We start from the raw sequence: 21,651 nt of genomic DNA, 5'->3' as shown, positions 1-21,651 counted from the left end.
AAAATAACAACCGTTACATTGTACTGTAAAACAAGGTAGAAGGTGTATATAAAATTGTTGAGAATTTAAATCTCCCTTTTTTGGGGGGGGAGACTGAACCCAAACTCAGGCCCAGTGTATAAAACAACGCAATGTGAGTGGCAGCAAGTGGCTGGCTGATATACGACAAACTAAGAGGACTGAGGTATATCCACTTTGTGAGAATTTGAATCTCCCTTTTTTTGGGGGGAGACTGAACCCAAACTCAGGCCCAGTGTATAAAACAACGCAATGTGAGTGGCAGCAAGTGGCTGGCTGACATACGACAAACTAAGAGGACTGAGGTATATCCACTTTGTGAGAATTTGAATCTCATTTTTTTGGGGGGGAGACTGAACCCAAACTCAGGCCCAGTGTATAAAACAATGCAATGTGAGTGGCAGCAAGTGGCTGGCTGATATACGACAAACTAAGAGGACTGAGGTATATCCACTTTGTGAGAATTTGAATCTCACTTTTTTTGGGGGGAGACTGAACCCAAACTCAGGCCCAGTGTATAAAACAATACAATGTGAGTGGCAGCAAGTGGCTGGCTGATATACGAAAAACTAAGAGGACTCAGGTATATCCACTTTGGGAGAATATGAATCTCACTTTTTTGGGGGGAGACTGAACCCAAACTCAGGCCCAGTATACAAAACAAAGCAATGTGAGTGGCAGCAAGTGGCTGGCTGATATACGACAAACTAAGAGGACTGAGGTATATCCACTTTGGGAGAATATGAATCTCACTTTTTGGGGGGGAGACTGAACCCAAACTCAGGCCCAGTATACAAAACAAAGCAATGTGAGTGGCAGCAAGTGGCTGGCTGATATACGACAAACTAAGAGGACTGAGGTATATCCACTTTGTGAGAATTTGAATCTCACTTTTTTTGGGGGAGACTGAACCCAAACTCAGGCCCAGTGTATAAAACAACACAGTGTGAGAGGCAGCAAGTGGCTGGCTGATATACGACAAACTAAGAGGACTGAGGTATATCCACTTTGTGAGAATTTGAATCTCACTTTTTTGGTTGGAGACTGAACCCAAACTCAGGCCCAGTGTATAAAACAACACAATGTGAGTGGCAGCAAGTGACTGGCTGATATACGACAAACTAAGAGGACTGAGGTATATCCACTATGGGAGAATTTGAATCTCACTTTTTTGGGGGGGAGACTGAACCCAAACTCAGGTCCAGTGTATAAAACAATGCAATGTGAGTGGCAGCAAGTGGCTGGCTGATATACGAAAAACTAAGAGGACTGAGGTATATCCACTTTAAGCGAATTTGAATCTCACATTTTTTGGGGGGGAGACTGAACCCAAACTCAGGCCCAGTGTATAAAAAAATGCATTGGGAGTGGCAGAAAGTGGCTGGCTAATAAACGACAAACTAAGAGGACTGAGGTATATCCACTTTGTGAGAATTTGAATCTCACTTTTTTTGGGAGACTGAACCCAAACTCAGGCCCAGTGTATAAAACAACACAATGTGAGTGGCAGCAAGTGGCTGGCTGATATACGACAAACTAAGAGGACTGAGGTATATCCACTATGAGAGAATTTGAATCTCACTTTTTTTGGGGGAGACTAAACCCAAGCTCAGGCCCAGTGTATAAAAAAACGCAATGTGAGTGGCAGCAAGTGGCTGGCTGATATACGACAAACTAAAAGGACTGAGTTATATCTACTTTGGGAGAATTTGAATCTCACTTTTTTGGGGGGAAGACTGAACCCAAACTCAGGCCCAGTGTATAAAACAACGCAATGTGAGTGGCAGCAAGTGGCTGGCAGATATACGACAAACTAAGAGGACTGAGGTATATCCACTTTGTGAGAATTTGAATCTCAATCTTTTGTGGGGGAGACTGAACACAAATTCAGGCCCAGTGTATAAAATATCGCAATGTGAGTGGCAGCAAGTGGCTGGCTGAAATACGACAAACTAAGAGGACTGAGGTATATCCACTTTGTGAGAATTTGAATCTCACTTTTTTTGGGGGGAGACTGTTGTGAATTCCGTTCTCGGACTCCCTCCTGTGGTCTTGAATGGTACTTTGGTTGGTTCTGCTCTTGGACTCCCTCTGGTGGCTTCGAGCGGAACTGCTGGTCACTGAGGTTGGCTTTATCAGCTGCTCTCGTGTATTGCTGTGCTGGCTTCCCTATTTAACTCCACTCAGATCGTTACTTCATGCCAGCTGTCAATGTTTCAGTATTGGTTCAGATCTCTCTTGGACTTCTCTGAGGACCTGTCTACTCCAGCAGAAGCTAAGTCTTTGCTAGTTCATTTGCTGTTACTGCTTTCTGAATATATTTCTTAGTACTGCTAATTTCTAGTCCAGCTTGCTATCATGATATTCCCTTGCTAACTGGATGTTCTGGGGGTGCAGAGTGGCACCTCCACACCGTGAGTCGGTGTGGGGAGTCTTTTTGCTTACTCTGCGTGGTTTTTTGTAGTCTTTTGTGCTGACCGCATAGTTCCCTGTTCTATCCTCTGACAATTTAGTGAAGTCTGGCCTCCTTTGCTAAAACCTGTTTCATTCCTGTGTTTGTGACTTTACTCTTAACTCACAGTCAATATATGTGGGGGGCTGCCTTTACCTTTGGGGAATTTCTCTGAGGCAAGGTAAGGCTTCTATTTCAATCTTTAGGTGTAGTTAGCTCTTAGGCTGTGAAGAGGCGTCTAGGGAGAGTTAGGTACGCTCCACGGCTATTTCTAGTGTGTGTGACAGGAGTAGGGTTTGCGGTCAGCAAAGTTCCCACTACCCCAGAGCTAGTCCCGATTTTGAGTTTACTCATCAGGTCATTCCAGGTGCTCCTAACCACCAGGTCCATAACAGTACAGCTGGCCATAAAGTGTTAATGCATCTCAAAAGAGGGATAAGAGAAGTTCTGAACCCATTTTTTTTCTTTGCAGTGTGTTTTGTCTCTCTTTTCCCCTTAACCTCTGGGTGGTTCAGGACTCAGGTGTAAATATGGATATTCAAGGTCTGTCCTCTTGTGTGGATCATCTCACTGCAAGGGTACAAAGCATTCAAGATTATGTAGTTCAGAATCCGATGTTAGAGCCTAGAATTCCAATTCCTGATTTGTTTTCTGGGGATAGATCTAAGTTTCTGAATTTCAAAAATAATTGTAAACTGTTTCTTGCTTTGAAACCCCGCTCCTCTGGTGACCCCATTCAGCAAGTAAAAATTATTATTTCTTTGTTGCGTGGCGACCCTCAAGACTGGGCATTCTCCCTTGCGCCAGGAGATCCTGCATTGCTTAATGTAGATGCGTTTTTTCTGGCGCTTGGATTGCTTTTTGACGAACCGAATTCAGTGGATCAGGCAGAGAAAATCTTGCTAGCTTTGTGTCAGGGTCAGGATGAAGCGGAGATATATTGTCAGAAGTTTAGAAAATGGTCTGTGCTTACTCAATGGAATGAGTGTGCCCTGGCAGCAATTTTTAGAAAGGGTCTTTCTGAAGCCCTTAAGGATGTTATGGTGGGATTCCCCACACCTGCTGGTCTGAATGAATCAATGTCCTTGGCCATCCAAATTGATCGGCGTTTGCGCGAGTGCAAAATTGTGCACCATTTGGCGGTGTCCTCTGAGCAGAGGCCTGAGCTTATGCAATGTGATAGAACTTTGACCAGAACTGAACGGCAAGAACACAGACGTCAGAATAGGCTGTGTTTTTACTGTGGTGACCCCACTCATGCTATCTCTGATTGTCCTAAAAGCACTAAGCGGTTCGCTAGGTCTGTCACCATTGGTACTGTACAGCCTAAATTTCTTTTGTCTGTTACTCTGATTTGCTCTCTGTCGTCCTACTCGGTTATGGCATTTGTGGATTCAGGCGCTGCCCTGAATTTGATGGACTTGGAGTTTGCCAGGCGATGTGTTTTTTTCTTGGAGCCTTTGCAGTATCCTATTCCATTAAGGGGAATTGATGCCACGCCGTTGGCCAAGAATAAACCTCAGTACTGGACTCAGCTGACCATGTGCATGGCTCCTGCACATCAGGAAGATATTTGCTTTTTGGTGTTGCATAATTTGCATGATGTGGTCGTGTTGGGTTTGCCATGGCTACAGGTTCATAATCCAGTATTGGATTGGAAATCAATGTCTGTGTCCTGTTGGGGTTGTCAAGGGGTACATGGCGATGTTCCGTTGGTGTCAATTTCTGCTTCCACTCCTTCTGAAGTCCCTGAGTTTCTGTCGGATTACCAGGATGTATTTGATGAGCCCAAGTCCAGTGTCCTACCCCCTCATAGGGATTGTGATTGTGCTATAAATTTGATTCCTGGTAGTAAGTTTCCTAAGGGCCGACTTTTCAATTTATCCTTGCCAGAGCATGCCGCTATGCGGAGTTATATAAAGGAGTCCTTGGAGAAAGGGCATATTCGCCCGTCTTCATCATCGTTGGGAGCAGGGTTCTTTTTTGTGGCCAAGAAGGATGGTTCTCTGAGACCCTGTATAGATTACCGCCTTCTCAATAAAATCACGGTCAAATTTCAGTACCCTTTGCCTCTGCTGTCTGATTTGTTTGCTCGGATTAAGGGGGCTAGTTGGTTCACCAAGATAGATCTTCGAGGGGCGTATAACCTTGTGCGTATTAAACAGGGCGATGAATGGAAAACAGCATTTAATATGCCCGAGGGCCATTTTGAGTACCTGGTAATGCCATTCGGGCTTTCAAATGCTCCATCTGTGTTTCAGTCCTTTATGCATGACATCTTCCGAAAGTATCTGGATAGATTCATGATTGTATATTTTGATGATATTTTGGTCTTTTCGGATGATTGGGAGTCTCATGTGAAACAGGTCAGAATGGTTTTCCAGGTCCTTCGTGCTAATTCCTTGTTTGTGAAGGGGTCTAAATGTCTCTTCGGAGTTCAGAAGGTTTCCTTTTTGGGCTTCATTTTTTCCCCTTCTACTATCGAGATGGATCCTGTTAAAGTTCAGGCCATTTATGATTGGACTCAACCTACATCTGTGAAGAGCCTCCAGAAATTCCTGGGCTTTGCTAATTTTTACCGTCGCTTAATCGCTAATTTTTCTAGTGTGGTTAAACCTTTGACTGATTTGAAAAAGAAAGGTGCTGATGTGGTGAATTGGTCCTCTGTGGCCATTGAGGCTTTTCAGGAGCTGAAACGTCGTTTTTCTTCGGCCCCTGTGTTGCGTCAGCCAGATGTTTCGCTCCCTTTTCAGGTCGAGGTTGATGCTTCTGAGATTGGAGCAGGGGCTGTTTTGTCTCAAAGAAGTTCTGATGGCTCTGTGATGAAGCCATGTGCTTTCTTTTCTAGAACGTTTTTGCCTGCTGAGCGTAATTATGATGTTGGCAATCGGGAGCTGCTAGCTATGAAGTGGGCATTCGAGGAGTGGCGACATTGGCTTGAGGGAGCCAAGCACCGTATTGTGGTCTTGACGGATCACAAGAATCTGACTTACCTCGAGTCCGCCAAGCGGTTGAATCCTAGACAGGCTCGATGGTCACTGTTTTTCTCCCATTTCGATTTTGTGGTCTCATACCTTCCAGGTTCTAAGAATGTGAAGGCGGATGCCCTTTCTAGGAGTTTTGTGCCTGATTCTCCAGGAGTCCCTGAGCCGGCTGGTATTCTCAAAGAGGGGGTAATTCTGTCTGCCATCTCCCCTGATTTGCGGCGGGTGCTGTAGGAGTTTCAGGCTGATAGACCTGACCGTTGTCCAGCGGAGAAACTGTTTGTCCCTGATAGATGGACTAGCAGAGTTATTTCTGAGGTTCATTGCTCGGTGTTGGCTGGTCATCCTGGGATTTTTGGTACCAGAGATTTGGTGGCTAGGTCCTTTTGGTGGCCTTCCTTGTCACGGGATGTGCGTTCTTTTGTGCAGTCCTGTGGGACTTTTGCTCGGGCTAAGCCCTGCTGTTCTCATGCCAGTGGGTTGCTTTTGCCCTTGCCAGTCCCGAAAAGGCCTTGGACGCATGTTTCCATGGATTTTATTTCAGATCTTCCTGTCTCTCAAAGGATGTCTGTCATCTGGGTGGTTTGTGATCGCTTTTCTAAGATGGTCCATTTGGTACCCTTGCCTAAATTACCTTCCTCCTCTGATTTGGTGCCATTGTTTTTTCAACATGTGGTTCGTTTGCATGGCATTCCGGAGAACATTGTGTCGGACAGAGGTTCCCAGTTTGTCTCTAGGTTTTGGCGGTCCTTTTGTGCTAAGATGGGCATTGATTTGTCTTTTTCTTCGGCTTTCCATCCTCAAACAAATGGCCAAACCGAACGAACCAACCAGACTTTGGAAACCTATCTGAGATGCTTTGTTTCTGCTGATCAGGATGATTAAGTGACCTTCTTGCCATTGGCTGAGTTCGCCCTTAATAATCGGGCTAGTTCGGCTACTTTGGTTTCGCCTTTTTTTTGCAATTCTGGTTTTCATCCTCGTTTTTTTTCGGGGCAGGTTGAGCCTTCTGACTGTCCTGGTGTGGATTCTGTGGTGGACAGGTTGCAGCAAATTTGGACTCACGTAGTGGACAATCTGACGTTGTCCCAGGAGAAGGCTCAACGTTTCGCTAACCGCCGTCATTGTGTTGGTCCCCGACTTCGTGTTGGGGATTTGGTTTGGTTGTCTTCTCGTTATGTTCCTATGAAGGTTTCTTCTCCTACGTTTAAGCCTCGTTTCATTGGTCCTTATAAGATTTCTGAAATTCTCAACCCTGTGTGATTTTGTTTGGTCCTTCCAGCTTCTTTTGCCATCCATAATGTGTTCCATAGGTCGTTGTTGCGGAGGTACGTGGCGCGTATGGTTCCCTCCGTTGATCCTCCTGCTCTGGTGTTGGTTGAGGGGGAGTTGGAGTATGTGGTGGAAAAAATTTTGGATTCTCGTATTTCGAGACGGAAGCTTCAGTACCTGGTTAAGTGGAAGGGCTATGGTCAGGAGGATAATTCCTGGGTTGTTGCCTCCGATGTCCATGCTGCCGATTTAGTTCGTGCCTTTCATTTGGCTCGTCCTGATCAACCTGGGGGCCCTGGTGAGGGTTCGGTGACCCCTCCTCAAGGGGGGGGTACTGTTGTGAATTCCGTTCTCGGACTCCCTCCTGTGGTCATGAATGGTACTTTGGTTGGTTCTGCTCTTGGACTCCCTCTGGTGGCTTCAAGCGGAACTGCTGGTCACTGAGGTTGGCTTTATCAGCTGCTCTCGTTTATTGCTGTGCTGGCTTCCCTATTTAACTCCACTCAGATCGTTACTTCATGCCAGCTGTCAATGTTTCAGTATTGGTTCAGATCTCTTTTGGACTTCTCTGAGGACCTGTCTACTCCAGCAGAAGCTAAGTCTTTGCTAGTTAATTTGCTGTTACTGCTTTCTGAATATATTTCTTAGTACTGCTAATTTCTAGTCCAGCTTGCTATCATGATATTCCCTTGCTAGCTGGAAGTTCTGGGGGTGCAGAGTGGCACCTCCACACCGTGAGTCGATGTGGGGAGTCTTTTTGCTTACTCTGCGTGGTTTTTTGTAGTCTTTTGTGCTGACCGCATAGTTCCCTGTTCTATCCTCTGACTATTTAGTGAAGTCTGGCCTCCTTTGCTAAAACCTGTTTCATTCCTGTGTTTGTGACTTTACTCTTAATGCACAGTCAATATATGTGGGGGTCTGCCTTTACCTTTGGGGAATTTCTCTGAGGCAAGGTAAGGCTTCTATTTCAATCTTTAGGTGTAGTTAGCTCTTAGGCTGTGAAGAGGCGTCTAGGGAGAGTTAGGTACGCTCCACGGCTATTTCTAGTGTGTGTGACAGGAGTAGGGTTTGCGGTCAGCAGAGTTCCCACTACCCCAGAGCTAGTCCCGATTTTGAGTTTACTCATCAGGTCATTCCGGGTGCTCCTAACCACCAGGGCCATAACAGGAGACTGAACCCAAACTCAGGCCCAGTGTATAAAACAACACAATGTGAGTGGCAGCAAGTGGCTGGCTGACATACGACAAACTAAGAGGACTGAGGTATATCCACTTTGTCAGAATTTGAATCTCACTCTTTTGTGGGGGAGACTGAACCCAAATTCAGGCCCAGTGTATAAAACTTCCCAATGTGAGTGCCAGCAAGTGGCTGGCTGAAATACGACAAACTAAGAGGACTGAGGTATATCCACTTTGTGAGAATTTGAATCTCACTTTTTTGGGGGGGAGACTGAACCCAAACTCAGGCCCAGTGTATAAAACATCGCAAAGTGAGTGGCAGCAAGTGGCTGGCTGATATACGACAAACTAAGAGGACTGAGGTATATCCACTTTGTGAGAATTTGAATCTCACTTTTTTGGGGGGGAGACAAAAGCCAAACTCAGGCCCAGTGTATAAAACAATGCAATGTGAGCGGCAGCAAGTGGCTGGCTGATACACAACAAACTAAGAGGACTGAGTTATATCCACTTTGTGAGAATTTGAATCTCACATTTTGAGGGGGCGACTGATCCCAAACTCAGGCCCAGTGTATAAAACAACGCAATGTGAGTGGCAGCAAGTGGCTGGCTGATATACGACAAACTAGGAGGACTGAGGTATATCCACTTTGTGAGAATTTGAATCTCACTTTTTGGGGGGGAGACTGAACCCAAACTCAGGACAAGTGTATAAAACAATGCAATGTGAGTGGCAGCAAGTGGCTGGCTGATATACGACAAACTAAGAGGACTGAGGTATATCCACTTTGTGAGAATTTGAATCTCACTTTTTTGAGGGGGAGACTGAACCCAAACTCAGGACAAGTGTATAAAACAATGCAATGTGAGTGGCAGCAAGTGGCTGGCTGATATACAACAAACTAAGAGGACTGAGTTATATCCACTTTGTGAGAATTTGGATCTCACTTTTTTTCGGGGGAGACCAAACCCAAACTCAGGCCCAGTGTATAAAACAACGCAATGTGAGTGGCAGCAAGTGGCTGGCTGATATACGAAAAACTAAGAGGACTGAGTTATATCCACTTTGGGAGAATTTGAATCTCACTTTTTTTGGGGGGGAGACCGAACTCAAACTCAGGCCCAGTGTACAAAACAACGCAATGTGAGTGGCAGCAACTGGCTGGCTAATATACTACAAACTAAGAGGACTGAGGTATATCCATTATGGGAGAATTTGAATCTCCCTTTTGTTGGGGGGAGACTGAACCCAAACTCAGGCCCAGTGTATAAAACAACACAATGTGAGTGGCAGAAAGTGTCTGGCTGATATACGGCAAACTAAGAGCACTGAGGTATATCCACTATGGGAGAATTTGAATCTCACTATTTTGGGGGGATACTGAACCCAAACTCAGGCCCAGTGTATAAAACAATGCAATGTGAGTGGCAACAAGTTTCTGGCTGACATACGACAAACTAAGAGTACTGAGGTATATCCACTATGGGAGAATTTGAATCTCACTTTTTTGGGGGGATACTGAACCCAAACTCAGGCCCAGTGTATAAAACAACGCATTGTGAGTGGCAGCAAGTGGCTGGCTGATATACGGCAAACTAAGAGGACTGAGGTATATCCACTTTGGGAGAATTTGAGTCTCACTTTTTTGGGGGGAGACTGAACCCAAACTCAGGCCCAGTGTATAAAACAATGCAATGTGAGTGGCAGCAAGTTGCTGGCTGATATACGACAAACTAAGAGAACTGAGGTATATCCACTTTGTGAGAATCTGAATCTCACTTTTTTTGGGGGGGATACTGAACCCAAACTCAGGCCCAGTGTATAAAACAACGCTATGTGAGTGGCAGCAAGTGGCTGGCTGATACACGACAAACTAAGAGGACTAAGGTATATCCACTTTGTGAGAATCTGAATCTCACTTTATTTGGGGGGAGACTGAACCCAAACTCAGGCCCAGTGTATAAAACAACGCAATGTGAGTGGCAGCAAGTGGCTGGCTGATACACGACAAACTAAGAGGACTGAGGTATATCCACTTTGTGAGAATCTGAATCTCACTTTTTTTGGGGGGAGACTGAACCCAAACTCAGGCCCAGTGTATAAAACAATGCAATGTGAGTGGCAGCAAGTGGCTGGTTGACATATGACAAACTAAAAGGACTGAGGTATATCCACTTTGGGAGAATTTGAATCTCACTTTTTTTGGGGGGGAGACTGAACCCAAACTCAGGCCCAGTGTATAAAACAACGCAATGTGAGTGGCAGCAAGTGGCTGGCTGATATACGACAAACTAAGAGGACTGAGGTATACCCAATTTGTGAGAATTTGAATCTCACTTTTTTTGGGGGGGAGACTGAAGCCAAACTCAGGCCCAGTGTATAAAACAATGCAATGTGAGTGGCAGCAAGTGGCTGGCTGATACACGACAAACTAAGAGGACTAAGGTATATCCACTTTGTGAGAATTTGAATCTCACTTTTTTTGGGGGGGAGACTGAACCCAAACTCAGGCCCAGTGTATAAAACAACGCAGTGTGAGTGGCAGCAAGTGGCTGGCTGATATACGACAAACTAAGAGGACTGAGGTATATCCACTTTAGGAGAATTTATATCTCACTTTTTTGGGGGGAGACTGAACCCAAACTCAGGCCCAGTGTATAAAACAACGCAGTGTGAGTGGCAGCAAGTGGCTGGCTGATATACGACAAACTAAGAGGACTGAGGTATATCCACTTTAGGAGAATTTATATCTCACTTTTTTGGGGGGAGACTGAACCCAAACTCAGGCACAGTGTATAAAACAACGCAATGTAAGTGGCAGCAAGTGGATGGCTGATGTATGAAAAAATACAAGGACTGTAGTACAATTTCAATCTCCCTACAATGATATCAGGACAAGTATGGCAGCAATAAAAAGGACTGCTGCACACAAAAGTGTGGACAAATAAACAAGATAACTGTGCAGAAAGGAGCAACAGGATTTTTGCTTTTAAAAAAGCATTTGGTTTGCACAGCAGCGGTGCAAACAGCAATGCAGCTATCAGGGAGCCTTATAAGGTAGCCTAATTAGCTACAGAGCCGATGCACAAAGATATAGCCTCCACTGTCCCTGCAAAACAAAGGTGGTGTTGGACAGTGGAAATCGCTACAGCACAAGCGGTTTGGGGGTTAATCTTCCCTCCCTAACTATGTCCCTTCTTCTGACGAAGCTGCAGCAACCTCTTCCTATGCTAAGATCAGCAGAAGTAAGATGGCAGTCGGCGTTCATGCCCCATTATAGCCCCTGTGACGCCACAGAAAGCAAGCCAATCACTTTCATGCCCTTCTCTAAGATGGTGGGGACCGAGACCTATGTCCTCACGCTGCCCACACTCTGCGTCCTCCTTCATTGGCTGAGAAATGGCGCTGAACACATCATACGAAACGCGACTTTGGCGCGCAGATCGCCGACCGCATGGCCGATCCCACACTAGGGTCGGGTTTCATGAAACCCGACTTTGCCGAAAGTCGGTGATTTTTGAATTTGTTCGATCCGTTTCGCTCAACCCTATGGTCCACAATTCCAATTGAAAGGTGTAAAAAGCTTATTGATGGTAACAGGAAATGATTGATTGCAGTTATTTACTCCAAAGGCTGTGCAACCAAATATTAAGTGGAGGTTGCCAACAATATTGTCCATACCATTTTTTATGTTTTGCGTGAAATTATGTCCAATTTGCCTTTTTTTCTCTGTTTTTTGTGTTGTTTCAATACACACAATGGAAAAAAACATGTATATATGTCTCGTCCGTTGCACTCTTGCACTCTGTTCCACCTTCCCCCGTGCCGTGAAGATTTGTTTGTATGAAGCAATAAAGATTCGTTGAACTGCAAGATTGGTGAGTGCTTTGGCGTTTTCTTCACTCCTGTTTCAGTTATGGATCTTATTTCCCCACGCTAGCACCTCCGGTCTTTGCCGCATGTTCTGGTGCCTCTTGAATACTCCACGCCGCTGCATCTCTGTGTCCAGTGGGGCTGTGCTGCTCTAGTTTTTTCCCTATTTACTATAGCTGGTTTTGTTATGCACTATTATCTACATGTGATCTAATTTGCATTTGTGGGTGTCATTATGGGAGTGCTGTGACTGTCATTAAGAGGACATAGGTAGTGTTCCTTTGGTGGAATTAATGTAGGTCGCTCTGTTACACAGAACTAATTTTGTTATGGGGTTCCTATGTCTTCTGTTGTGTAAACACAATGGGGGCCATTTAAGGGACAGCACTGATAATTTTGATATGCTGCCAAAGGTGGCAATTTATCAAGGCTAGCATATTATGTCTTGAATTAACAGTCTGTGCATCTTTTGGGCTCTACGTATGGTAGAAAATGAAATCTACATCAGCCATGAGTTAGAATATGTTTCATGTTCAAAGTGGCATATATTATAGCAATTTTGTTCTGTGAAAATAAGTCAAACCTCTTTTGCTAAGACCCACCTACTTTTTAACAAAGCCTTGGGTCTAAGCAAAATGGCAAAATACCACTTGAGACAAATTTTGTCACATTTTGCTTCCAGTTTGGTGAAGAAGGCATGATACGGTACATTTCCCTTTCCCCTAAAGGACTCTGATATATTGACATTGTAATATCCTTTGGACTACTTTTATCATGCATTGTGACCCCATTATGTCGGCATTACATGTACCTATAATGGGAGGGATTCACAGCGAAGGACACTAATATATTATTCTGCTTCTAGGATGAGAATTGTACAAGTGTTATGTGTTAGTCTGCATTATATACTATACTTTCTAAGGGATATTATTGCCTAAATGTAGATGCATATGGCATAGAATATACCATGTTTATACTTAATTTGCAAAACACAAAAATTTTTTAAAATATAATCATAATGCTGAAAATTATTGCTAAATCTTTAGTCATATGAAAATCATTTAGGGCATAAAATACATGACAAATGCACTAATGATAGTAATTAGCTCAGGATACCAGGTGTTTGGCTGATTTCAACCAAAGTGTCTATTTTTTATCTCTACAGGGGAATGTCCAAACACATCAGTTCTCTCCGTGGTTTATTAGGACTGACTACTTTCCATGTTGTCCTTGTCTAAATTCCTGATATGATGCCTGATTTAAGGTTGGTCTGTCAAGTGGCACTGTGATGTGACATGCATTTCAGCTTCAAAGTCAAATAGAATTATTTTTTAAACTCATATTTGCACAGCCATCAGACTCATTGTACAATGCTGTAATAATTCTAGACTATATGAGCTGCAGGTTAATTTTGTGATGGCCTGCATGGTTGGATATGTCATCTTTTTCGAGCCTCAAATTAAATCTGAATTTATAAAAAAAATGTTATCCAGACTAGTGGTGTCCAGACTGGTGGTTTTGGAATGCATAGAGAGTGTTGGAGTGATATGTATTGCCATGGCAAATCTCCATAGTACAAGTCGGTCACTACATCATTGTGTTGCCTGTGTGTTGCAGAAATGTTCACTTGCTATGAGTGCCGTCCACCGGGCGGCGCTCATAGCAATCTGGCCAGGACAACCATAGAGGTCTGCTGGAGACCTCTGGTTGTAATGCCGACCCATAGGTGGCCAGCGATCATGTGAAAGGGTCACTGATGGGTGGGATAAAGGACACGCTTCCGGTAAGTGTGAGTTAAATGCTGCTGTCAGAAATTCCACCAGCGGCTGTTGTGGCCACATGTCAGCTGTATAGATCAGCTGACATATGCCCGGAAAGCTGTGGGCTCCATGCCGGGGCCCGCACCAAGCAGGGGGAGTCTGACATTTGCATACTATTACACTCAACTTCAGAAAGGTATTAAAGGGAAACTGTCACCAGGTTTTTCACATGTAAAGTACTGCACACCCTCATATAAAGCATTCTAAAATGCTGTATGCAAGTCCCGAATGCGCTTTGCATAACAAAAACAATAGCTTTTATAATACTCACCTACAAGGCGGTCTTGTCCAAATGGCATCCCCGGTCTTGATCTGACACCTCCTCTTTACTTACAATTGCCTTCCTCCTTCTTGCCTCATTTGAATGACGTGTCCCACGTTATCCATTCAATATGCCCCATCGCACTCCTGCTCAAGTACAATTTTCTCTTGCAGTGCCGAGGGCAGAGCAAAATACTTTAATGCACATGTGCTGAGAAAGGGCAAAGAGCGCCAGCACATGCGCTCTATAATACTTTGCGCTGCCCTCAACAAAGCAGACAGATGTGCGGATGAAGGACACTGGGTGGATGACATAGGATGTGTTATCCATATGAGGCAAGATGGAAGACAGTGATTACAAGAAGAGAGGAGGAATTGAACCAAGAGAGCGATGCCTATCAAACCAAACCTGGCTGTAGGGTGAGTTTGATAAAAGTACCTGTTCTGTGTCGGGTCCGGAACTGTCGGGGCTGTCACCTCTGTTGTCCGGGGTAATGTCTACGGGACTGGACCATTCTTGGTATCCGGGAGCAGTGGGGGTGGCTAGAGCTTGGCAGTAGGAGCGCGCGCGGAAGTGGTCAGATTCAGTGGGAAGAGACAGCTCGCAGTGAGAAGACTCTGCTTTGGTCCTCGAGCATGGTTGCAGCGCAGGCCCGAGCCTAAGTTTCCTCATAGCCGACATCCAGTTCCACGAGGAGAGACGTACGGCGCGTCTGTTGACCAATACGAACCCAGGTGCCCAGTGCTCCAGGTCTGCAAGTGATGCAGGCGTGCCGTCAAAGAGAGACTGGGTGCAGGACCATTATCTGTGCCCCAACCCCCTGGTGCAGATCTGCCGGGCCACGTTGGGCTCAGACAGAGCTGCAGTTTGCCCCCCTCTCAGCCACATGAGTAAATGGACTAGGGGCCCAGGGGAAGGTACCAGATCATCGTTACCCTCAAGCTTACATCAGACAAGCACTGTGCCAGTCGTCTTTGCCATCACCACCTGCCCAGAGATTTCTGCAGCCTGCAAGGTGATTGACAGGCTATGTGGATTCAGCAAGAACTACTATCATAATACCCTTTGTTGTTCTTCATTGACTTTGCATATTGTTTTCTCGCATTCAAATTTCCTTTCACCTCAATATTTAACTGCCCTTTGCTGCATCCTGCAACCCGCTCACACCTAAATAATGGAATTCTCATACAAGTGACCCCACTTTGGAAGATAGACCCCTCAAGGAATTTATTTAGATGTGTGGTGAGCACCTTGAACCCCCAGGTGCTTCACAGAAGTTTATAACTTTGAGTCGTAAAAATAAAAAAAAAATCACATTTTTCCAACAAAAATGTTCTTTTGCCTCAAATTTTTTATTTTCAAAAGGGTAACAGTAGAAAATGATAACCAAAATTTGTTGTGCAATTTCTCCTAAGTGCGCAGATACCCTATATGTGGGGGAAAATATTATTTGGGTGCACGGAAAGAAAGTAAGAAGTGACATTTTTGGATTTCATTATGCAGATTGTAATGAAATGGTCTGCAGGTGTCATGTCACATTTGGAGAACCCGTGATGTGCCTAAACAGTGGAAACCCCCCAGCAAGTGACCCCATTTTTGCTATACCCCACAAGGAAAATGAAAAATGGTCATGTGAAGGGGGCATACAAGACGCTTTTTATTGCACAAACAGGGTTTTGCATCCCCATATTTAGATAGCAATCATTTTTCCATATTTCGGATGACAGAGTCATGTAAAGACTTGTGTTTTGCGGGACAAGTTGATGTTTTTATTGGTACCATTTTCGGGCACATTACATTTTTTGATCGCTTTCGATTTTGGTTTTTAGAAGGCAGAATGAACAAAAGCCAGCGATTCGGGAATTTTTTATTTTTATTTTTTTTATGCAGTTCTGCATGTTTTAAAATTGATGACACCTTTATTCTTTGATTGTACGATTACAGTGATACCACATTTATATTTTTTTATGTTTTAGCGATTTTACACAGTAAAAGTATTTTAAAGAAAAACATTTTTTCTGCATTGCTTTATTCCAAGAGCTATAACTTTTTTATTTTTATGCTTACAGAGCTATATAGCGGCTTGTTTTTTTATTGGACAAGAGAACGTTTTCAAAGGTACCATTTTTTATTTACTTTTGTCTTTTTTATTGCAATTTATTCCACTTGTTTCTTTTTTTTAAGGTGTTCATTGAAGGGGTTAACTAGTGGGACAGTTTTATAGGTCGGGTCATTCTAAATATGTGTACTTTTTATGTTTATTTTTGTTTTTACATAAATAAATGTATTTATTGGATTAAAGTTGTATAAAATGAGGAATTTTACACAACTTCTCAGACAATTTTTAGATTGCTAGGTCTCACAGTCATGTGCAAGTCGAATTTAACTGCCATTTAGAGTGCAATCTATTCAGTATACTTTTATGCTCTAAATCAAACAAGTCATATATTGCTGTACAGGGCACAGATCTCTTCCATCCTGAAAAGAATATCAAGAAGAAGAGTGCTTTTTAAATTAGCTGTTTACTGCTTTTCGCCGAAGCACAAATAAGTGGGAATATAGACCAGATCGGAGCCCGATAGTTTAGTTCTTTCAAGGTTATAAGAAAAGGCAAAACTATACAAGATCATTTTTTTTCTTTAAAAAACCTACAAGTATTAAGAAATAGTGGCATATTGTTAAGGTGTATCTCATAGCTGGTCTAGTTGTGGAGAAAATTAAACTCACCAGAGGTATAAATTATGAAACAAATTTGTTCTTTTTCTGCAGGAAAATTCTTCTTTGGTTTAATAAAACATTTGATTTCATTATGATACCCTATAACAAAAATTACAAATAGATACAATACTGTACGCTAACAGATTTCAATGGCCTCAATTCGATAGATTTTTTATGCACAATGCTTCCATTTGAATAGTTTGAATAAATCTTCCCATTATTACTGATAGCAACCAGAAGGTTTTGCTCAAAAACTAGAACTGAATTCTCTCAGTTTTGGCCTAAAAGAACGTATTTTGCATAATTGTTGATTTTTCACTGTAGCAGTATTCTGAAACTGCCTTGCAATTAATAAATGTTAGAAAATAATGAGTACCGTTGAGTTGATTCCTCTTTGCTGTTGTTCTTCATTTACACTTTCTGTACCATTTTCTAAGTAGCTAAAAACTGAAAAAAAAGATAACTGCTATTAGCTAAGTAGATGAACAGTAACAGTTTGTTGATACCTATAAATACGGAATAATTATTTCTTTCTCAGCAAAATATTCTCTATGCTGCCGTAATATATCTCATGTAGACTATAAGAAGCCATTAACCAATCAAAGAGCCTGCTTTTAAATATATAGACTGCCCATTTTATTATGCTGTATTTTTTGCTTTTAAAATGGTATAAGAGTGTCTATTTATATTCCGGACTATCATAAAAAAGTATCTGGGCCCAATATGGCAAATAATCAGGGAACCTGAAGTCTGTGTTATGTCGATTGACCTTCCTTCTTTGACAATATCCTAAAGAAAGTCTAAAACAAAATAAAAATAAAGGGGAATTGTAAAATCTTGATGTATCATCTAAGGCCAATATCACATACTTAGTTTTCTTACATCCCTCTCCTATGGAACCATTAATTGGGATGTGTGCCATTACACTAATGTGACATGAAGAATACCAGATTTGCACACGTGAAGCATCATGGCTCCTTGTGGTGACAGTTGGTAGCCATCATTAGGTGAGTTTGTCAGCAGTAAAGCTTTGACTGTTATACCAATTGAAGGCTTTCCTACTTGGATGGACTGACTAACCCCATACAACCTGTGAACTAATGTACTAACTTATTTTAGGATTTCCATTCATCTTTAAATAAGCAGCTGTCAGGCAAAACTTTGGAGAAAATTAACATTACATTTGTTAAAACATTGAATTTTGAAACTTTTGACAAATAATGACTGATAATATAGTGTGCAGTTCATAATTGTAATTTACTATACCGCGCGGCGCACGCATCATTCAATACTCTGTCCTCATTTAGAAAAATGTGACAGTAACAAATTGTATCATAGTCATGTGTGCAGTCAGCATCTTACCTCTTTAATCTTTTTATTTTGGCATGCTATCTTGACAAACTGCCAAATTTAGCATTAAGGTGGGAGACTGTTTGTAATGGAAATAAGAAATTTTCCTGGCAAACAAGACTCATACTGACACAAGAGTAAGTAGATTCTAGATCCTTGTGTGAAACTTGTGAATGGAAAAATCATTAACATAACTCGCTTGCCAAGTGCAGCATCCTTCAGAGGGATGGAGAGGGCACGGATACTAAAATGATCTGAAATGATATACAGCAGTGGTTACACCGAGAGAGCATGACTTGGATTAGGAAGACATTAAGGGGTTGTCCACTTTCTGAAAATACTGATCTCTGGACGCAGTTTGATTTGAAAGAAGCAAACTGGTATTACTCACTGTCCCTGGGTCCAGCACTGAGATTTCCTATATTGCTTGATATTGTCTGCAGCGCTGGCATCGTGTTTACAGTGCAACAGCCAATCAGTGAGCTCAGATTCTCTTTGTCCCCATGGACGGCCGCTGAGCTCACTTTCAACTTCCCATTTGAGACACCAGATAAGGGGAGCAGTGGCAAAGGCACAGTGAGGTATAAGGAGACGGTGAGGAAAGCATGGCTTGTTTTTCCTAGGACCAGAACTTACTGAATTGGGACAACTCTTTTAAGGCTGGTGAAATTATGAGAATAATTGTTTTTCCATATCATTTGCTTGATATCTATGGAGGTGTTGAATAACTACTAGGATGAGAAGAATTTTGAATTCCTGATGCTTAAAATAAGAATAAAAAATATTGACATAGTCACTACTCTTTAACCTCTTGGGCATCCTGACATAAATGTACATAAATAATTGCCTTTCATTAAGGCTACACTTATATCAAGATAATTAATTAAACTGAAAAGCAGTTAATTTGGATCAACAGCTCATGTCCGATATTAATAGCTGGTTTCCAAGGTGAGAAACAGCTGCTATCCAATATTACTTCCAGACGTTTGTGTACGGATTTTTTGGAAGTGATTTGAAACGTGTCAGAAAAGAAAAAACTCACCACTATCACTACGCTGTCTGCCTATATCCAATAAATAAGAATTATCCCCTTCTTCAGGAACTTCCAGTAAATCTGTAGTCTGCAAGAAAAAATGCAAGATAAACTATTCACTAAATAATGTAATACAAGTACAAGTATACTTAGTGCATTACGGCTATATGGAATATACTTTTAAAATTCAGGTACTTGGCACACAACTTGTGTCAATAAGGATTATCTATCTATCTATCTACAGTCATGGCTGTGAGTGTTGGCACCAGTGAAATTCTTATAGAAAATGAAGTACACCTACATTTAGGGGAAAATGGGAGTGTGTCTTATAATGCAGATATACCTTACCGGTACCGTTGCTGCAGGCCACGCTGAGATCTCATCTCCCGAGATCTTGGTGCCGAGATCTCCATGTGCGCATGCACCACCTTCAGTGTTAAGAACCAAAGAAAGGCGGGCACCGCACAAAGAATATACAAGCTCCAGGGATCAACCACGTGCATATATAATGTATACACTCAACACAAAAGAAAAGAATATGCACACAGTGGGATCAACCTGATATGATAAATTTTATTTTATTATAGAATGACACCTCACTACACATAATGGCAAAACAGGAAGGACCATACATTTAAAAACATCTAAAAACCAGACAGACCTACCCTCAACCCCCCACAAATACAATTTAGGGCCTGTAAATGAAAAAAATGCATGTACACATACCGTAGAGAGCATAACATACAAATGAACAAATGAGAAACAATAGAAGTATATAAATATTAACTTTCTAATATAGCCAATTGGCGCAATGCCCCTACACAGACAGTTATATAAACAGAACCCTAAACAATAACCCTACCTCCCAGTCCTGTTCCAGGCCTGTGGTGAAAACACAATACCATATGCCAGGTAGATACCTGGTGTAGCCACAGCCTGTCCTAAATCTAACACCCCAGGTCATACATTACCAAGCTAAATGTGAAGTATCTTGCCGCCAAAAAATGACAATGTGTCTAAATCCAAGAATTTGCCTATGGGGCAAGAACACAACACGCTGGTGGAGGTGTATATACCTAAGTGCGGCTGGGGTAGATGAAAAAGTCCAGGACCGGATCCAAAGCAGCATAAAGGAGGAGGGAGGGGGGAGGGGGACAAAGGCCCCACGCGTATCGACGCTGCTAGAGCGTCTTCGTCAGGGGAAGGTAATGAAGCAGATCCCCCTGACCTGCCTTTTATGTGCAAACAGAAATAGAAGCTGATTAGTATCACCTGTTAGGCCGCTGACGGTGTTTCCATTCTCACTTTAGTGCGGAGTGTCTGGTGATTAGTTCCGGACCTGCGCACACTCCCCCTGCAAATACACACAAGAGCAATAGCCAATCAGCTCCCCTGTATCAGACTCCATTCCGCAAGAGCGAATCTGATTGGTCCGAGGAACACATGGGGTCTGTGTGTAAACACAGGGAGTTACTACCAGGGAATCTGATCTATTTTAATGTTGCGCTTCACCGGGTAGCTGTGGAGATTTTCCACATAAGCGTAATGTGCACAGACCGCACAGTAAGAGCTGTTCATCTGCGCACAAGTGTCAAAGGCCATGCCGCACACCTCCAAGTTGCCATAGAAACAGCAACCTCGCATGCGCAATATAAACAAGACACCACACACTCGCACACCAATTAGTGCAAGGGTGATAGCAGGCCATGTGTACTACAACTCTGGCCAAATTCCCAACACCTCCACAAGTATGCTCATGCTATATAATATCACTCATTTCACAGGCAGTCTGGTACCACATACATAACACACACACCCATTTAACAAATCTCATGTGCAAATGCCCAGGTTCAAATAGGCATATTTTGAAGTTTGCGGGAATAGGCAATCCAAGGAATAAGTCCATCTAAGACATCAAAACTATGGGGGTGGTTGGATACATGTATGAATCTAACGAGGGTGACTGCCCCACCGAAAGAAAAGGACAATGCACAGAAGGCGAAAAATGCTGCTCCCAAAGGGGGGGGGGAAGAGGGGGGAAAGAAGGGGGAGGGGAAAAAAAAAAAAAAAAAAAAAAAAAAAGGGATTATATATACTTCATGTTGGTAAAGGAATACTTTTTATATATGTATGTAGATGTTATCATTAGACGGTATGAAACCACACCACAATGATACCAAACTACATACACAAATTGTACCAAAAGGTCCAGCGTTACCCGTAGGTCTAGCAACTTAAACCCTCCCAGAATAACTCATCAATCTCCAAAGGGGAGGGGAGGGGAGGGAAAGAACAAGGAAAGAAAGGAAGAGGGAAGAGGAAAGGGGGGGGGAAGAGAGAGAAACAGAGACGGAAAAAAGCAGCCCCGGAATAGGCTTGGCTCTTAAAGTGAGGGCACGATGTCCCTACCCTTGGTTCCGTTCTGTCTTCCGAATCCAAACTGCCCTAGTGGGAACTGGACTCATGGGACTAAATGCCCCTAAATCAACCAGTCCCCAGGTCCGTACCCTCAGGCTCTAAACCTGCTTATAAAAGCCGGTAAACAATAATTCTTCGTTGATCCCCACTGGGGCCCGGCTATTGAGATTATATATCCATTTGGATTCTCTCCTAAGCAAGTCCAGCACCATGTTGCCACCCCTGATATCAGGCTTGACCCCCTCAAGCCCCATAACCCTCAGACCCCTTGT

The 21,651-nt window shown here is 43.0% G+C and overlaps 1 protein-coding gene across 1 annotated transcript in view; it reads right to left on the bottom strand.

The window, feature by feature from the left end:
• STAC (SH3 and cysteine rich domain) overlaps positions 1–21,651 on the bottom strand; it is a 721,335-nt gene that overhangs the window by 170,478 nt on the left and 529,206 nt on the right. Inside the window, exons 6-7 of the mRNA XM_077269325.1 lie at positions 18,971–19,049; positions 16,955–17,025 (exon numbers count right to left, since the gene is read on the bottom strand). Of these exons, the coding sequence (XP_077125440.1) occupies positions 16,955–17,025; positions 18,971–19,049 (150 nt within the window). The remainder of the gene's footprint in view (positions 1–16,954; positions 17,026–18,970; positions 19,050–21,651) is intronic.

The sequence above is a fragment of the Ranitomeya variabilis genome, chromosome 6 (genome assembly GCF_051348905.1).
Source record: "Ranitomeya variabilis isolate aRanVar5 chromosome 6, aRanVar5.hap1, whole genome shotgun sequence".
In the NCBI taxonomy this organism is placed as follows: domain Eukaryota; kingdom Metazoa; phylum Chordata; class Amphibia; order Anura; family Dendrobatidae; genus Ranitomeya; species Ranitomeya variabilis.
The sequence above is the reverse complement of the archived record's forward strand: the minus strand, read 5'-3'. Positions and strand labels throughout refer to the sequence as shown.